The sequence below is a fragment of the Poecilia mexicana genome, unplaced genomic scaffold (assembly GCF_051168715.1).
Source record: "Poecilia mexicana isolate PSO_F unplaced genomic scaffold, ASM5116871v1 scaffold_19, whole genome shotgun sequence".
Taxonomy (NCBI): domain Eukaryota; kingdom Metazoa; phylum Chordata; class Actinopteri; order Cyprinodontiformes; family Poeciliidae; genus Poecilia; species Poecilia mexicana.
Window position 1 is genome coordinate 2,117,725 of NW_028263388.1, and position 16,234 is coordinate 2,133,958.

Sequence of the window (16,234 nt, forward strand, 5' to 3'; positions counted from 1 at the left end):
CCAAAGACCGCTCCAAAAGCAGGAAGTGGACTACAGCGCAGGGCATTCTGGGTAAATGCCGCCAAACAAACCTGGCATTAGCAGGAGAAATGTTTGGTGGTTTTTTACCAAAGACAAACCGCTAAAATCTGACGCCTCCATTTTTGTTCACATTTTGTGAAGAAGGAAGCTGCTCAGTGTTTCCTTTAGTGGTTCTTGGTGTTTCACTGAGTCAAAGTTGGGTTTGTTTGACTCGGTGCAGTGAAAGAACAGCAGCAGCTGGAAACATAACAAACGTTATAATTCTGATCTCCAATGGGGATCAGATCCTCCTTCATTATGATGATGGAGAGAAGCTTTGAGTTTCCTCCTCCTCTCTGCATCCCTGAAGCCTCGTTTTCAGGTATTTAAGATGCTGATGAGCTTCTCCCAGGTCCAAAAACGTTACCTTGTTGCCATGGTTACGTTTCATAACAACTGTCCAATGGAGAAAGACTAAAAAAATCCTTCCAGCTTCACAGCATCCAGAACCAAAAGCCATAAGACTGAACAAATCAGAGCTGTGTTGAACATGGACGTCCGGCCCACAGCATGACGCTGCCTCTCTCAGCTCCACCCCTCATTGATTTGTAGGATTGTTTCTGGGTTGAGCGTCTCTGGTTACTGACGGCATGAATAAGTCAGGATGTCTGGAGACACGTGGTCTCATTGGCCGGCTTTCAGAGCGCTTGGACAGGGCGTCCTGTTCGCTTCAATTATTCACCCTCCTCCTCTCCGCTTTCCCTGCGCGGCCCGGTTTCTGGTTCTGACCCGTTCATCTGCTGCTGCTGTAAAATCACGGCTGGGCTTTACGGCCATTTAATGACAGATTCTCATAAAATACGTCCAACGTCAAATTAGTGGTTTGGCCTGTAAAATGTGAAACTAGAGTTGAGTTTCGGTTCAGGATTCCCACACGGCCGATTAACAAAAACCTGTTTAATTTTTATCTGGATCAAACCTCATCTGATCCCCCGGATCGTTTTACTCCCATTGTGTCCAGGATGAAGGGAAAAAGGAGCCAAAACCTGCAGATCCAGCCTGACGTGGCTCCCACCGCTGCAGAGCTTTAATCAGACCTCACAGCCATGAAAACACTTCAATGTCTTCTCAGTGAACTTTATGCAGAAAACTGCAGTTTTGTAATAAAATGTAATCGAATGTTTAACTGAAATCCTAAATTTGTGAAATGTTATTTACAGTTGAAACATTTTTTTTCTCAGTCTGATAAATCAAATTAAACTTTTCTTGTTTTTGGGAAGTTAGAATCACTTTGCTAAAAAAAAGAAACATTTTATTAAGGAATATTTATTATTCCTAACGGCTGAATGACTTATTGATCTGTGCAGTCGAAATAAAGGTTGGCTTATATTTCATGTTAAACATTCCTAGTGATTTTGTTTAAATTGTGGTTTTGTTCTTAGTCGGGTTCATTTCAAAACGTAAAATGTTACATATTTAAAAATACTTTATTGATCCCAAAAAGTAATTAAATGTTGTAATTAATGCCTCGTGACAGCTGAGGGCAGGAAACCTCTCCTGTAGCAGTCTGCATTCCAGCACATTTGAAGAAGCCTCTGACTGAAGACACTCGTTTTTTCCAATAATGATTCAGTCTGAGGTTTCAGATTCATTTTTATGATTCCACTTTACAATAAGGCTCCCGTTATCGACTATAGATGAATTGATAACAGCTATTAACTATTACACTGTTTATAAATCATTAATTACTTGCTATGCATTAAGGGTGAAAATGATTTAAAAAATTACGTTTACAAATGCTTCATATGTTTCCAAGGTAGAATAACTCTAGATAAAATATGTAAATTATTTGGTAAGAAACTGATTCTCATCTTCGTTCTTAACTAATGCATAATAAACGGTTATTAATGATTTATAAAGCGGTAACGTATCTAACCTATTTATTGGCCACCCACAAGGGACACATTATTGTGAAATTGAACCATTTTTAGTTTATTTGTTCCAGCTGCAGGATGTAAAATACTAACAGTAAAAAAACTATTATATTGGAACTGGTGATTAAAAATGAACTGAAGAAGTCAAATCTGCTGCTGGGAAAGTTTGAAAATGTTAGGAAACTGTTAGATTTCTGCAGCAGTGAAATGAAGGAGGCTGTTCGATGAAAGTGTTGCCCCGGGCCGTGGAAATGCTTCGCTCCCCGCCGAGACTGGAATGTCTGGAGCAACGTTAAATATCCTCACTTTGACATCAGACCAGGTCCTGCAGGTGTGCCTGGTTGCTGCCACTGGAACCAGTTCATGTTGCTTCCTCCCAGTAAGGGGCCGTTGGCCGCAGTGGCTGATGGGACGCGGCTCGGGTTCGGCTGCTGCTGCGGGTTTCTGCTGATCTCACAGCTGGCCTCTGGTTCGCCTCAGATGGAGGTCATGTTTACCGTCGCGTCGCGCTGCTGACTGTGAACCTGCCCAACCAGGACATCTGGGGCTGCAGAGCGCTGTAAAAACATTCACACCAATTCAACTTCTTTGTCACGTTGCAAACACAAACCTTTGTGTTTTTATTGTCTTTAACTTGATGAAGCAGCAGAAAGTTGTGCAAAGTTATAAATTAAAATCTCAAAAGTGTGGAGTGCAGTTTCTTAAACAGTTGCAGCCTTTTCTGAGTTTCTCTTTCAGATTTTCACAATCAAAAATCTGTGAACATTAAAACTCAAGTCTTTCCACATATTATTGGTAAAAATCTGATTTAGACTTTGACTAGGCCAGTCTAGCCCATGAATATCTCTTGATTTCATGCAACCTTGTGGCTGTGTGAAATCTTCCCATTTCAGCTTTTTGTTACTGGTTGTGTTGGTTGCTGAGCGATAAATCGGTTTGATCGAGTATTAAAGCTTTCTGTTGATAAAGATTACACTTTTAGAAAATCTGGATTTTCAACCTTTTTTTCCTTTTTTTTTTTTTTGCTGTCATGGTTCAGTGATGTCAGGCTGCCATCTTGTTTTTCTGTTTAGCTGAACTCTAATTCAGGTCAACTTGATGAAGGGATGAAGAACATGTTAATGTTTCTGCAGTGTAAACAGAGGACTCCTGTCCTCATGTTACCTGTTTGCACATCAACAGCCGCTCCTCCATGTTTGCTCGGCTTCTGTTTCTGTTTGTTTCTGTTGCTGCTGCGCACACCAACCCACCTCCCTGCTCTGTTGGCAGGTCCAGAACCGCAGCTCTACAGCTACAACCCAGGGGACGGCGCCGGCGGCTGCCCAGAAGAGTACGACGAGGTGAGATGTCCCTTCCACTTCCTGTTTGGACTAGTTGGTCCCTTCCACTTCCTGTTTGGACTAGTTGGTCCCTTCCACTTCCTGTTTGGACTAGTTGGTCCCTTCCACTTCCTGTTTGGACTAGTTGGCCCCTTCCACTTCCTGTTTGGACTAGTTGGTCCCTTCCACTTCCTGTTTGGACTAGTTGGCCCCTTCCACTTCCTGTTTGGACTAGTTGGCCCCTTCCACTTCCTGTTTGGACTAGTTGGCCCCTTCCACTTCCTGTTTGAAGGGACCCACAGCCTGAACTCCCTCTGTGCTCGGCCGTCGTTGCCGTGCCGACGGCTGCGCAGGCCCACCACCATCCTGGCGGGTTTGGCTTCTGGGCCTCGAGGCGTTGGGTTTCCCTTGACTGAAAATTGACCGGCTGGAATGCGCAGCTGTGTGTGAAGTTGTGCGAGTGTGTGTGAAGTTGTGTGAGTGTGTTTCCAGTTGTGGTCGACATTTCTGGAATTCCTGCCTCCGTTTGGGTTCAGGACTTTGTATATTTAACCTGCGTTGCTGCTGGCCTCTGCAGGACCGACAGTTTCTGCTGCTCTGGGCCTTTTTACTGAGCTGCAGTGTCGGTGCCCCCTGCTGGCCGTGGCTTGAACTACAACTCTTCTGCAAAATGTTCCTGACTCGTCTGGGATCATTTTGAGTTGCAGTTGAATAAGTCTGCTTAATCATTTCAGTCCTTTTACCATTAAAAGTTCATTTTCTTCAGGAGGTCCACACATCAAACATTACACTAAAATTACAATATTACAGATATTACAAAGTAAGTAGGACCGTCATGGTAACAACTTCTCCTGGACGATGAATTGTCTGAGAAGTTATCGCGATAAATGATATTGTTTTAATGGTAATATTGGCATCATAAAGCAAAACATTCTCAAAGATTTAAGTTCAAAGATCAATTAACTTAAAATCCTTGTGAACATTTAACATGTATCCAAAGTAAATGAAACGGAAACAACAAATAAAATGAATTGTGAAAAAAAAGGCTAATTGAGACCAGAGTGAAACTTTTATCATCTGGTTTTTGGCAGAAAGAGAAAAACGATAAAAGTTGCAAATGGAAATTGAGTTTGATTTAATTGATGTATTGCTTATTGTGACAGGCCGAAAATAAGAAATGACAAAGAGCCCAAACAACTAAAATAAAAATGGATGCAGACTCTTCAGTTCAGATTATTACAGCTGGGAAATGTTGGGAATGAAACGCAGAGGGAAGTTTTTTTTCTGGGGAAACGCTCCGGCTGCTGCGCTCGCTGAAACCTGTCGCCTGAGTTTGGAAGAAGTTTGGCCCTGACCTGCGTCCGCCGCCGCCTCGCTTTTTTCCTGTTGGTTTTTTTAATTTGGCCTGAAAGGCGTCTCTCTCAATGGCTGACCTGTTCTGCTGTTTGCTGTGAAAACACGGCGAGCTGAGGGTGTTGGTAGCAGGAACGCCTCGTCAGGTCCTGACAGCTGGCCTGTTGTTTGGACCGTAAGCAGCGTTGTTTTAGTCCTGGATCGCGGCTTAATGATTTCTAGAGCCGGAGGGTTAGGAAGTGGCAGCAGGGCAGACGAGCTGCTCTTCGGACTCGGCTCCAGTCTCCACCCCTCGGCCCAGTCGGCCGCGCTGAGCCGAGCGTCGCCGGGTTATCCGTCTTCTCTGACATCCTCCCTGTGCCACGCTGACGGCGGGAGGCGCAGGAGTTACTGAAGGCGTTTCATGACGACTCTGTGGGTCAAACCGGGTGGACAGGATGGTTCTGGACATGGCGGTCGTCCCTCTGAGCCCCACTGCTCCCAGTGCCTCCAGTAAGCTGGTATGTTGTGGTTTAGCTGGCGGTAGTTAAGGTGTCGCCTTAATGTTGTTGTTTGAACCTGTTGCTTCGAGGTGTTAAGCTTTGCTGATGGTTGGTGAGATTATGAGCTTAACTTGTCTGGATCCACTCTCTCGTTTGCTTTTCTTCACAATCCAAGTGAAAATTAAGTTTATTTTATTTACGTTTATTAAAGGAAGGAGAGTTTTAACTGCAGAAGTGGGGAGAAATGTTTTTACTTGTCCTAGTTCTCTGTTGTCTGGCTGATTAAATACAGATTGTTGAATAAATGCAGGGCTGCAAACTAAAGATTACTTCAGTTATCGATTAATCAATTAAGAAAATATGCACATTTTTCAGATTTTTAATTTTTTTTCCCCACATAAGCCTTTTTATACAATCCTATGAATTTAAAAGATGCACATAAACTCGGTTCCTTTTTCAATTTAGAAATTCTAGAAGTCATTGACGGCGTTTCTTTAGCGAATTCTTTATCGTTTGTTGCAAAGGATTCATCTGCAGCTGAAGATATTTAAACTCCGTCGTTTCTGCTTGACTTATCAAAACGGTGCAGGACTGATCTGTTTTTCTTTTTAAGTTACTAATTGGATACCGAAAGGTGTGTAATATGATGCTTATTTTAACCTTACAGGGTTTTTCTTTATTTTAAATGCAAAATGTTTTTTTTAGTCTATGCACTGCTCTGAATATGAGCTGTACCCTTTGGTGACAATCGATTAGTAAATTAGTTTATTTAAATTATCGATTAATCGTTTCAGCCTTGTATAAAATGCATCCTAATTAAAAACTTTATTTCTTTGTCTGTAGATGAATCGCTCGTCACTTTTGAGCCGATTTAAAGATCGGATGCAGGGTTGGAAGGATTCTTTAATTTTAAAAAAGTGTAAATCTTTATTTCCTTAGTTTCTCTGTTGGGTTTCAAACCGCGCCGGGCTTCAGCTCTAAACGTGGCGATGTGTTTTCTGCAGCAGAACGAGGTGACGGACAGCGCGTACCTGGGCTCAGAGAGCACCTACAGCGAGTGCGAGACGTTCACAGACGAGGACACGGGGGCGCTGGTTCCCCCCGAGATGCACGAGGACGTGGAGACGGACAGCGGCATCGAAGCCACGCTGCACGACCCCGACGACGGGGGAAGCAGGTCTGTAAACGCGCCGTTTTCTGTGATCTGACCCGGCTCTGACCTTTCACACAGCATCACATGACCTCTGGCTTCGGGTCAAACCCAGGCTGCCGGCCGCCATCTTGACTTAATGACCTAAAGTCCTTTGTGTGATTCAGGTTTGGAGAGCAGGTTAAACATTAAAATCTGACTCATTTCCTACAAAAAACCTTTTTAATCAATTGATTATACATTTTTGCTTTTTTTTTTTCTAAAATTTTATTTATTTATTTATTTATTTATTACAAATGACAGGAAATATTTTCCATAATCGTTTGTAACTGTAATCATCCCTCCTGCAGCGTTGGGGCCGGACGGCGATTTTTATTACAGAATATAGTCGTAATGGCAGAATGACGCCAATATCGGTTTAATATTCTGCTGTAGAGAAGCTGTAAAACACACAGGTCAAACAAGATGGCCGCCCTCGGCGTACTGACGTCGCTCTGAACTACGGAAACCCAAGAAGTTCAAAAATGTAATTTTTAAATTTTTGACATTTGATAAATGATTGAATGTCATTAATTTTAATTTATTGATGAAATTTTATCAATCGAATGGACTCGATCACTAACGATCTGACTAACCGTCTCATGGCCTTGGAGCCCCACAGTTCTTCTTTTTTTTAATATTTTGGTTTTTCCTGAACTCGGATCTGACCGCTGCTTTGCTTGGCATCCAGAAGTGATGAGTATTTTTACATTGTTTCGTTGAGCGGGTTGTTTTGTCCAGCAGCAGCAGGAAGTGCAGCGTAGCCTCGGGATCTGCTGACTGGGGAACCGTCTGTCCGGCTTCTTGACAGGGACGCCTTCGGACTTCCCGTTCCACGTGTGAGCCTTGAATTCCAGGAAGTGTTGATTCAGCGTTTTTCTTCCCGTTTTTTCTCTTACTCTGGCAAAAGCTAATCTGATCCCTTCATTCCTCTCCCGCTGACTGAGGCGTTACCTGCTGACTGGAGGCTGGCAGATGAACCGTGTGGCTCTGGCCTTCAGCAGCTCGTTCCTGCAGCCTGTTTGCCGAACGCCGGGCGTGTTGGACCGTCTGAGTTCCTGTTGCACCAGCAGCTGTTTGTAGTTTTATCGGGACATTTTCCACATCCTGTCACCTTACAGACATCAGCGGGGTTCTGCTCTTTGTTTCAGAGCAGAACCAACATTGAGGCATTTATACTCGTATGTCAGAATGGACGTAAAGGTCCAGAAAGCTGCTGAAGGGATGAGCAACGAATTTGGTATTAAAGGGAGCCATTATGCAAAATTTACCGTGTGAGTTTTCCATCAGGTTATTCCCTCATCAGAAACACCTGGGGTGTTGCTTTGACGCTTACCTGAACCTCCGTGGCTGTACAAAACGCCCGAGTGGCCCTAGCCCCGCCTTCGAGACGCAGCTCCTCCTCAGAGGGTCGCTGCTGCTTTCCAGCCACATGCTGCCAATTTATGGCACAATCAAGTTACTGTGTTGCCTTCAAATGCTACAGATATAAAATATGACTAAAATAACGTCCAGATTTAATGCCCTGAAATCGGGCCTCCGTCTCTTTAAAAAGTTTTGCTTTGATTCTTTCATGCATGTTTGAATCTCCCATGGCAACCAGCTGGAGGTGTTGAACACCAGCTGATATAAATGTTCGCCTCTTTTCTTTGATTCATTGGGTAGAAAATCCAGAAATTTTATTCAAGTACAAGTAGAGATACTTAATAAAATTCCTCAGGTAAAGGAAAAGTACAGGTGAGTAACTAAAGTTACTAGTTCCTACCCGACTCTGAAACATTGAACTGATGAAATGAAACTCGTAGTTCAGTCGTGTTTGTTTGGTCAGATGAACCGACGAGTACGACTCTGTTCACTCGGCTCAGGATTAACAATCTAACAGGATTAGTTCCTCCTGCCTGCACACACACACACACACACACACACACGCTCGGACCTCGGCTCGGTCAGCGGTACCGTCTGTCTCTCAGCCTGGAATCTGATTAAGCCAATCGGAGCGGCGTCCTTCATGTGGCGTCTGGTGCGGTCGCCGTTTTGCTTCGCGTGGCGTTGAACCGTAAACTTCAGGATTCCTCTCTGGTTGTCAGGAGTTTTGACCCCCGTCGCCCCCAGGCTTTCTCGCCAGGGCAGCGCCGGGCGTTCAAAGATGCGATCGCGCTCCTCGCCGGCCCTCAGCGTGGGGGACCTCGCCGTGGGGCCCGCTTGCACGGAAACGGGTAAAACGTAAGTCGGTAACTCGTAGTTTTTAGAGCGTTGCGACTCAAATCCGTCTTTTTCTTCCTGCTGACTTAACGTCCTCATCCTGAGGAAAACACTCGTGTTTCCATGAAGTCGACTGTTTCTCCCGTTTGAACATCAGATGGCCTCCTGCTGCCACAGAGGTTGAGATTTACCAAGAGTACAGGAGGAGCCCTTGGGATTAATGTGAATTAGCAGATTAGCTTAACGAGCAGCCGTTGAACTTGACCAGATTGCTGCGGTTCCTGGGGAAAGATTAGTCGTCTGGTTTTACTCTGAAACCTGGCCGGGTTCTGGGCGCTGCACCGGTTTGTTCTTCTCTTTAAACGGAGGCAGGAAGTGTTTTCACCCTTCAGCCTCATTTTGTCGCATTACAGACACAAAATCCAGGCAACAAAAAGCCTTTTATAAATGTGAAGTTTTTGTTTTTAAACTCAGTCTGTAAATTTGTGTTCAGTAAAGAAACTTTTCTCTGCATGTGCAGCCAGAAGATGGCAGTAACTTATTTTACTTCATCATTGGGGGAAATGGATGTAAAACGCTGTGATATTCAGGGTCACTGCTCTTGGAGTTCAGTGAACTTTCTGGATGCTCGACTCGCTGAGAAAAGTTGGTGAAGGAAGAAGAAACATGTTTTAACCAAACCAACGTTGAAGTGAGACCTCGTGTTTATACACCAGCTTTGTTCAGCCTGCATGCTTTCTGATTGGCTCCTCCAGTAAAAACATACCGAAGTAAAGAATTGCACAACTTTTTTACTCAACAGTGTCCAAGTGCTGCTTTGAATCCTCTGTTCCTTTAAATCTGAGCTGCTGTTAGCATCCGGCTAACCATCTTTTATAGGTTTCCTCCTTCCTCTCGATTTGGACCTGAAGTTAACTTTGTGTGGTTCTGGTGTTGCACACATCTCAGTAACCCGATGTGTCGGCGCCCCCTGCAGGTTCTCCCTGAACTCGGAGCTCCACAGCCACTCCCTGGTGACGGTCATCAGCGGAGAGGAGGAGCACTTCGAGGACTTTGGGGAGAGCAACACGTCGGACCTGCTGCTGGAGACCAGCCTGGACGGCTCCATGGGGCAGGGCGACAACGCGCTCGCCCCGCCGCCCGAGCAGATCAACGGCTCCGCCGTCATTTCCCCCAGGTAGGAGCGGTCGCCATGGTAACGCCTCGGTGCCATTTCTAAACGAGACGCTGCAGAAACAATGTTTCCCATCATGCTCTCTGATAAGAGGTGAAACACTGTCGCCGCGTTCGCAGCTGCTTGATTTAACCTTCACAGGAAAAATGTATCGAATGCGTTTTACTCCCACCTGACTCGTCCTCTGATGGATGGAGAGTTACTTGGACTAGTCCATCGAGCTCAAAGGAGCTACTTCAAGAGGTTTAATGTGGGACAGATGGTTCTGACCGGGTCCGGAAAATATTCAGCACAGTTTGTTTCTCCAGCACCAATAGAGACCCACTGAAAGCTAAAACACGCTAACGACGCGTTCAGCTGTCCGGTCCGCCCCGGCTCCGGGTCCGCCCCGCCCCGACCCGGCTATGGTTCCATGTCTGGTCCGGTCCGCCCCGACCCGACTCCTGGTCCGTGTCCGGGTCCAGTCCCAGCTCCGGTTCGGTGAACGCGTAATCAGACCAAAGAATTGAACTCTGGTCCTAAAAGTCTGGGTTTCAGACTTTTAGGATTTTAGAAATCATTACGGATATAAATTTGTTATAAAAGTTTTACTGATTGCACTTTATAAATGAGGTAACTTTGTTATTAAAGGTAAAGTTTAAACAGTGATGATTTCCTGGTTAATGTCAAGTTGTCATAAAGGCATTTTGAATAATGTCAACTTTGTATTAAAGTGTCATAATTTACCGAATGACGCTTTATGACAACAGTCATAAATATTCATGAAGGCTTATTCATGTTTATGACGGGTGTTATGACATGTTTATGACGGGTGTTATGACATGTTTATGACAGTGTCATGACAGTCTTATTCACCCCCCTTCAAATAAAGTGATACCGAACATTTAAATAGCAGGAAGGTGTTTTACTTTAACTCCATTTGACTGGATTATTTCAATGTGAGGAATATTTATTATTCCCATCGGCTCAATAAATTATTGGTCTGTAATGAAAGTGAAGGTTAGATTAACACATTAAACATTATTAAAATTTGTTTTTGACTTTTCAAAACATAAAACTTAGTTAATTGTTCTTGAGTACTAACAAAACGTTAAGTTATTAGTTTATAGTTAGTTTAGTTTGAAAACTAATCATTAAAGCGCTTAAATTTGCTGAAAATGGACAAACCTTGTTTTTTCATTTTTCTTTCTAATATTATATAAAATGAGCTTAAATAAAAAAATCTGCAGAATGTTCCAGCATTTTAAACCAGGATAAATTTAAAATGATCACCAGCTGAATCAGTTTGTTTCTTTATGAAGTGAATTTAGTGAGTTTGATACTAAATGTCCAGCTTCGGTTGGTGAGATAAAACTTCACCCACTCAGTGTGAATGAGTCACTGTGTTTGGAGACAGTCACCCTCACTGCTGTGCATGTGTCCACACACACACACACACACTCCTACCTCTTAGATGCCGCTTAGCAAAGCGTTTCTTCACAGCAGTGACTCAACACTAGAGTCAAAATAATGACAAAAATATGGACTGCAGTAAAAGTATTTTTTGTCTAGTTAAAGTACTGCAGTACTTAGTTTAGTTCAGCATTAGTCTTTAAAAAAACGCAGACACTTTACAGTTTAATGGGTTATTCATTTGTCACAATCTGTAAGGACCACCAGAAGGATAAAAAGGATTATTCTTCTCTTTTTATTAAAGTTACAAAGTTACATACTGCAGCTGTTGTGCAGTCCTCATTACTGCCCACCTAGGACCACAAATGGCCCCTGCGCCTCACTTTGAACACCTTCCTTAGCTGAATCCACTGTTTTTCTCTTGTTTTGTCCAGAACTGAACCACAGCCTCACATCACTTTAACTCTTTAAAGCTCTGCTTTACGGGACTTCCTGTCGCACCTGAACGCATCTTCACCTCCTCCTGTCTGCCACTCACCTGCTCCTCCTCTTCCTCCTCTTTTCTTCTCTCCTGCCTCTCCAGCGCCCCCGCCTGCCTCCCTGACTGTTTCCAGAGCTTCCTCAGGGAGGAGGCGCTGGACTTTTTCTGTAGCCAGTGTCACAGGCAGATCAGTCGCCTGGAGGATCTGTCCACACGCCTCAATTTCCTAGAGATGACTAGGTAACACACTGCAGCTGCTGTTGCTGCAGCTGCTGCTGCAGGAGCTGCTGTTGCTGCAGCTGCTGCTGCAGGAGCTGCTGCTGCTGCAGGAGCTGCTGCTGCTGCAGGAGCTGCTGCTGCTGCAGGAGCTGCTGCTGCTGCAGGAGCTGTTGCTGCTGCAGGAGCTGCTGCTGCTGCAGGAGCTGTTGCTGCTGCTGCTGCTGCTGTTCATGTCTGCGGTGCTGATTAGGTTGCATGTCCCCTCATGTCTGCATGCTAACTGGTAGAAACTCGGTGTGCTGTGCTGAACATCCTCACGTTTATAAAGTTCTGATCCCGTTTTGTTTCCATCCCAGCTTCTTTTTGTGGCTTTAGTTTCATGAGGTAAAAACAAAGTTTACTTTGATGAAAGATGACCGTCAACCGTTGCCGTATGTCTGATTTATTTGAAGTAAAGTTTGTTTTGTTCGTTTCCTTCATGACTGTAAAGGCTGGACAGAACCGGCTGGTTTTGGAGCAGATTTGCTGATTCGGGATCAATTTAGACTCCAGGTTTTTAAACCACCTGGAGAAAAATGTGGAATGAAGCATGAAAAATTAAGAGCAAAATCTGAAAATACAGGTGGACAAACGAAGAAAAATTATGCCTGAATATTTGTTTCCTTCCTGGTTTCCTTTTTGTTGTTTCTGATTTAACCTGCCATGTTTCCTGCTGGTTCTTCAGTTTCATCCAACTTGAACCAGAACGTTTAAGTTGGGAAACTTAAAGAATCTGGACATTAAAACTGTGAAGGAACCCTTGGTAACATGAATCAACAGACCAATCAGGCTTTCAGTTTTATTGATTCGTCATCAGTCCTGATGATGAATCTAAAACTTGTATTTTATGTTTCTGTCATGTGAATCTGCTCCTCCATCAGAGCCTTTAGCCTCGTAAACCTGCGGCGGTTTGTTTGCTGTGAGTCGCTGAGCTTTATTTTGGTGACAGTTTCTCCCCTCACCGTGTTTCCTGTCTCCCTGCAGCGCCGGGAAGCGGCTGTCCAGCAAGAAGGTGGCGAGGTGAGTGAAGCGCTCGCTGTCGGGTTAGCAGCCATCGGCGAGCGCCGCTCTGACTCTCCTGGTTCCCACAGGCATCTGCTGCAGAACAGCTCCATGACTCTGGACACCATGAGCGACCTGACGCGGGACATCCTGGAGCTCGCCGACAACGACATCACAGACAAGGTGACGATAAAAAACATTCGATAATCGATCAATTCCTGGCACCGGGACTGCGAATCAATTCAAAATACTGAAAGATTTTAAAATGCGATTAAGTTGTGTAACTTTACTGCATATCGTGGTCACGCGTACAATTTGAATAATTAAAAAAAATTATTCAGTAAAATCAGACTTTTTAAAAAAATTTCTATGAATGTTTTTCCTTCATCCAAAATAAACCTGGAGTGCTTTGATTCTATCATGCATCATTTAATCTCCATGGCAACCGTTCAGCCGTTAAAACACCTGGGTGGACCTAGCCCCGCCTCCCAGGCGCAGCTCCTCCCCTCTCAGCTCCTCCAGACTAGCCAGCAGCAATTAGCAACCAGCTGCTGAGCAGCAGCGTCACTGTTGCTCAGAGCGACACTGGTAGAAACGTTAAAGGGTTAATAGAGGAGCCATGTTGGCCTCCAGGAGGCAGAGCTTCTTAAACGGGCCCAATTTCAAGGTGATAAATCAGGAAGCAAAATTTCTTTATATTGGATATAAATGACATTTTTATAACAGCTGACGGTAACGCAGGTACCCGATGGTGCTGTAAAATGGCCGCCATGCAATGCTGCCCCTCTGAGGAGGAGCTGCGCCTGGAAGGCGGGGCTAGGTCCACCCAGGCGTTTTGTAGCTGAATGGTTCCCATGGAGATTAAAGGATTTCTCAAACATGCATGAAAGAATCAAGGCGACTCTTTAGGTTTGTTCTTGATGAGGAAAAAACCTTAAAACCTGACAGGAAGTCAAAAAAGTTTATTTTCCATGATGCTTCCCCTGTGAATAAATATTCTATTTTTTTACAGTTTTTTCCACGTAATTTAAGCTGAATTTCTGGACCGATTGAACAGAAAAAGTAGTTTTTGAATTAAAAGTTGGAATAGAATCATCATAAACTGAAGGTTTCATATCTCTAGTTTACATCCAGCGCCCAGTCTCTGGTCCTGACCTCTGACCTTTCCCAGGTGCTGCTCCTGGAGCGGCGCGTGGCGGAGCTGGAGAAGGAGTCGGAGGCGTCGGGCGAGCAGCACGCCCGGCTGCGGCAGGAGAACCTGCAGCTGGTGCACCGGGCCAACGCGCTGGAGGAGCAGCTGAAGGAGCAGGAGCTGCAGGCCGACGAGCAGCTGCAGCAGGAGAACCGCCGCCACAAGGAGGCGCTGTGCAAGCTGGAGCGCGAGAAGGGGCTGGAGCTGGAGAACGCCCAGGCCCGGTGAGGAGACGGGTCACGGCCTGGCGTCAGACCTGCTGCTGAGCCGGGATTATAATCTGGAGTATGGAGAGAAATCAGGGCCATAAACTCAGTTTAAGATTATTTAGGACAACTGTGGAAAAAAAAAACTAAACATTGGAAACTGGAAAGAAAATGGAAAGTAGGAATTAAGATTTGAAAAAGAAAATATTTGAAAAAGCAGTAAAGAACTTTAATCTGAGAAGTTTTTAACGGTTTTTTAGTTTCAAATAAATTTTCATAAAACTTATTTGGAGCATAAACAAAATAAATGTTTTATTTTCAAGACTTAAGAAAATGTAATTTTTTACTTCTGTCTTCATATTTTAAAGCCAAATTAATAGTCTGAGTTTTGTGAAGCAGAAACGTTGGTGAATGACTCCGAGTGTTTGTCGCTCAGGCTGCAGCAGCTGGACGACGAGAACAGCGAGCTGCGGTCCTGCGTTCCCTGCCTCAGAGCAAACATCGAGCGACTAGAGGAGGTGGAACGGTTTCATCTCATTTCTCGTTCTGTTGTCTGATTTCGTTTCCAGTTGCTCATCCTTTCTTTCTGGTTTCCAGGAGAAGCGGAAGCTCCAAGACGAGGTGGAAACTCAGTCCGACCGGCTGAACGAGGAGACGGAGTCCCGCAGGAAGATGGCCGACAAGCTGAGTCACGAGCGCCATCAGAACCAGAAGGAGAAGGAGAGCACCCAGGAGGTGGGCGGGGCCGGAGGGCGGGGCCTTCTGCAGCAGGACTCAGCTGTTGCTAGGCAGATTCTAACGTTTCTCTGGTTCCCCTCAGCTGATCGAAGATCTGCGGAAGCAGCTGGAGCATCTTCAGCTCTACAAGCTGGAGGCCGAGGCCAAGCGGGGCCGAACCCCCGGCGCCGGGCTGCAGGAGTACCAGACCCGGACCCGGGAGGCTGAGCTGGAGCAGGAGATCAAAAGACTCAAACAGGTGAACAAATGTCCCGCTCTGCTGCAGCGTCTTAAAGGGACAGCAACATGGAAAATTAACTTTAATCGTTCCATCGTGTTTTTATGTTTTTCCCTCGTTAAAAACGAGCCTGGAGAAATCCTTTAATCTCCATGGCAACCATTCTGCTGTTAAAATGCCTGGTTGGCCTTAGCCCCACCTTCCAGGCGCAGCTCCTCCCACATCAGCTCCTTCAGACTAGCCAGCAGCAATTAGCAAACAGCTGCTGAGCTCATTATAGGAGCTGCTGCTCAGAGCAACGTTGGTAAAAACGTTAAAGGGTTAATAGAGGAGGCATGTTGGGAAGACTTCCTGGAGGCGGAGCTTCAGAAAGAGCAGGAGATTTAAAGAGACAGAGGCCCAATTTCAGTTGGTGTTAACAGGTTTTAAAATCTGATGGTTTGTTTCCAGGACAACCGAACTCTGAAAGAGCAGAACGACGAGTTGAACGGACAGATCATCAACCTGAGCATCCAGGGAGCCAAGAACCTGATGTCTGCCTCCTTCTCCGATTCCCTGGCCGCTGAGATCAGCTCCGTGTCTCGGGCCGAAGTGAGTTTAAAACAAACCTGAATTAGAAACGGGTCGCTAACCGAATCAAAACGAGTCGGTAAAAACGAACAGAGTGACGACTCGGTTCGCCGTTTACAGTAGAAGTTTGATGTTTAAAAACAAAGATGGAGGAAACTGCTTAGAAGGAAACGGTGACATGTTGAGACGGATTTGTTTTATTCTGGCTGCAATAGAGAGAGAGAGAGCAAGACTTCAGCAGATAACAGGAAGGCTCAATGGAGAACATCAGAGGAAGTTTAGTTTTATAGTTTCGAGCTTTTAACCTCTGTAATAATGATCTACTTACTGTTTGACAAACTCCAGTAAAATTCTGTTGCTGTATGTAGCAACTTTTCAGACAAAAAAAATCAGTTTCATCCAGAACCGGAACCGGCAGGTCAGAAATTTTAAAGATCCGTGATCGACTGTAGATCCTGGATGCATTGGTCTCAAGTTTTTCTGTGTCAGCTTCGTGTTTATGACCAACTTCTGTCCGTCTATCTG

The 16,234-nt window shown here is 44.9% G+C and overlaps 1 protein-coding gene and 1 long non-coding RNA gene across 4 annotated transcripts in view; one reads left to right on the top strand and one right to left on the bottom strand.

Annotated features, from left to right (window-relative positions):
* Positions 1–16,234, top strand: part of rab11fip3 (RAB11 family interacting protein 3 (class II)) — a 29,878-nt gene that overhangs the window by 10,068 nt on the left and 3,576 nt on the right. The window contains exons 3-13 of one of the 3 annotated variants that reach the window (XM_015007056.2): positions 3,204–3,274; positions 6,093–6,265; positions 9,456–9,656; positions 11,629–11,766; positions 12,769–12,804; positions 12,876–12,969; positions 13,958–14,202; positions 14,621–14,702; positions 14,782–14,919; positions 15,005–15,160; positions 15,590–15,730. In XM_015007056.2, the coding sequence (XP_014862542.2) occupies positions 3,204–3,274; positions 6,093–6,265; positions 9,456–9,656; positions 11,629–11,766; positions 12,769–12,804; positions 12,876–12,969; positions 13,958–14,202; positions 14,621–14,702; positions 14,782–14,919; positions 15,005–15,160; positions 15,590–15,730 (1,475 nt within the window). The remainder of the gene's footprint in view (positions 1–3,203; positions 3,275–6,092; positions 6,266–9,455; positions 9,657–11,628; positions 11,767–12,768; positions 12,805–12,875; positions 12,970–13,957; positions 14,203–14,620; positions 14,703–14,781; positions 14,920–15,004; positions 15,161–15,589; positions 15,731–16,234) is intronic. The other 2 variants (XM_015007059.2, XM_088016367.1) reach the window with 2 other exon arrangements.
* LOC148153556 (uncharacterized) lies at positions 1,966–3,236 on the bottom strand. The gene is made up of 2 exons (XR_015766330.1): positions 3,099–3,236; positions 1,966–2,491 (listed from the first exon to the last, which is right to left on the bottom strand). It is a non-coding gene; the product is annotated as an uncharacterized LOC148153556 (long non-coding RNA).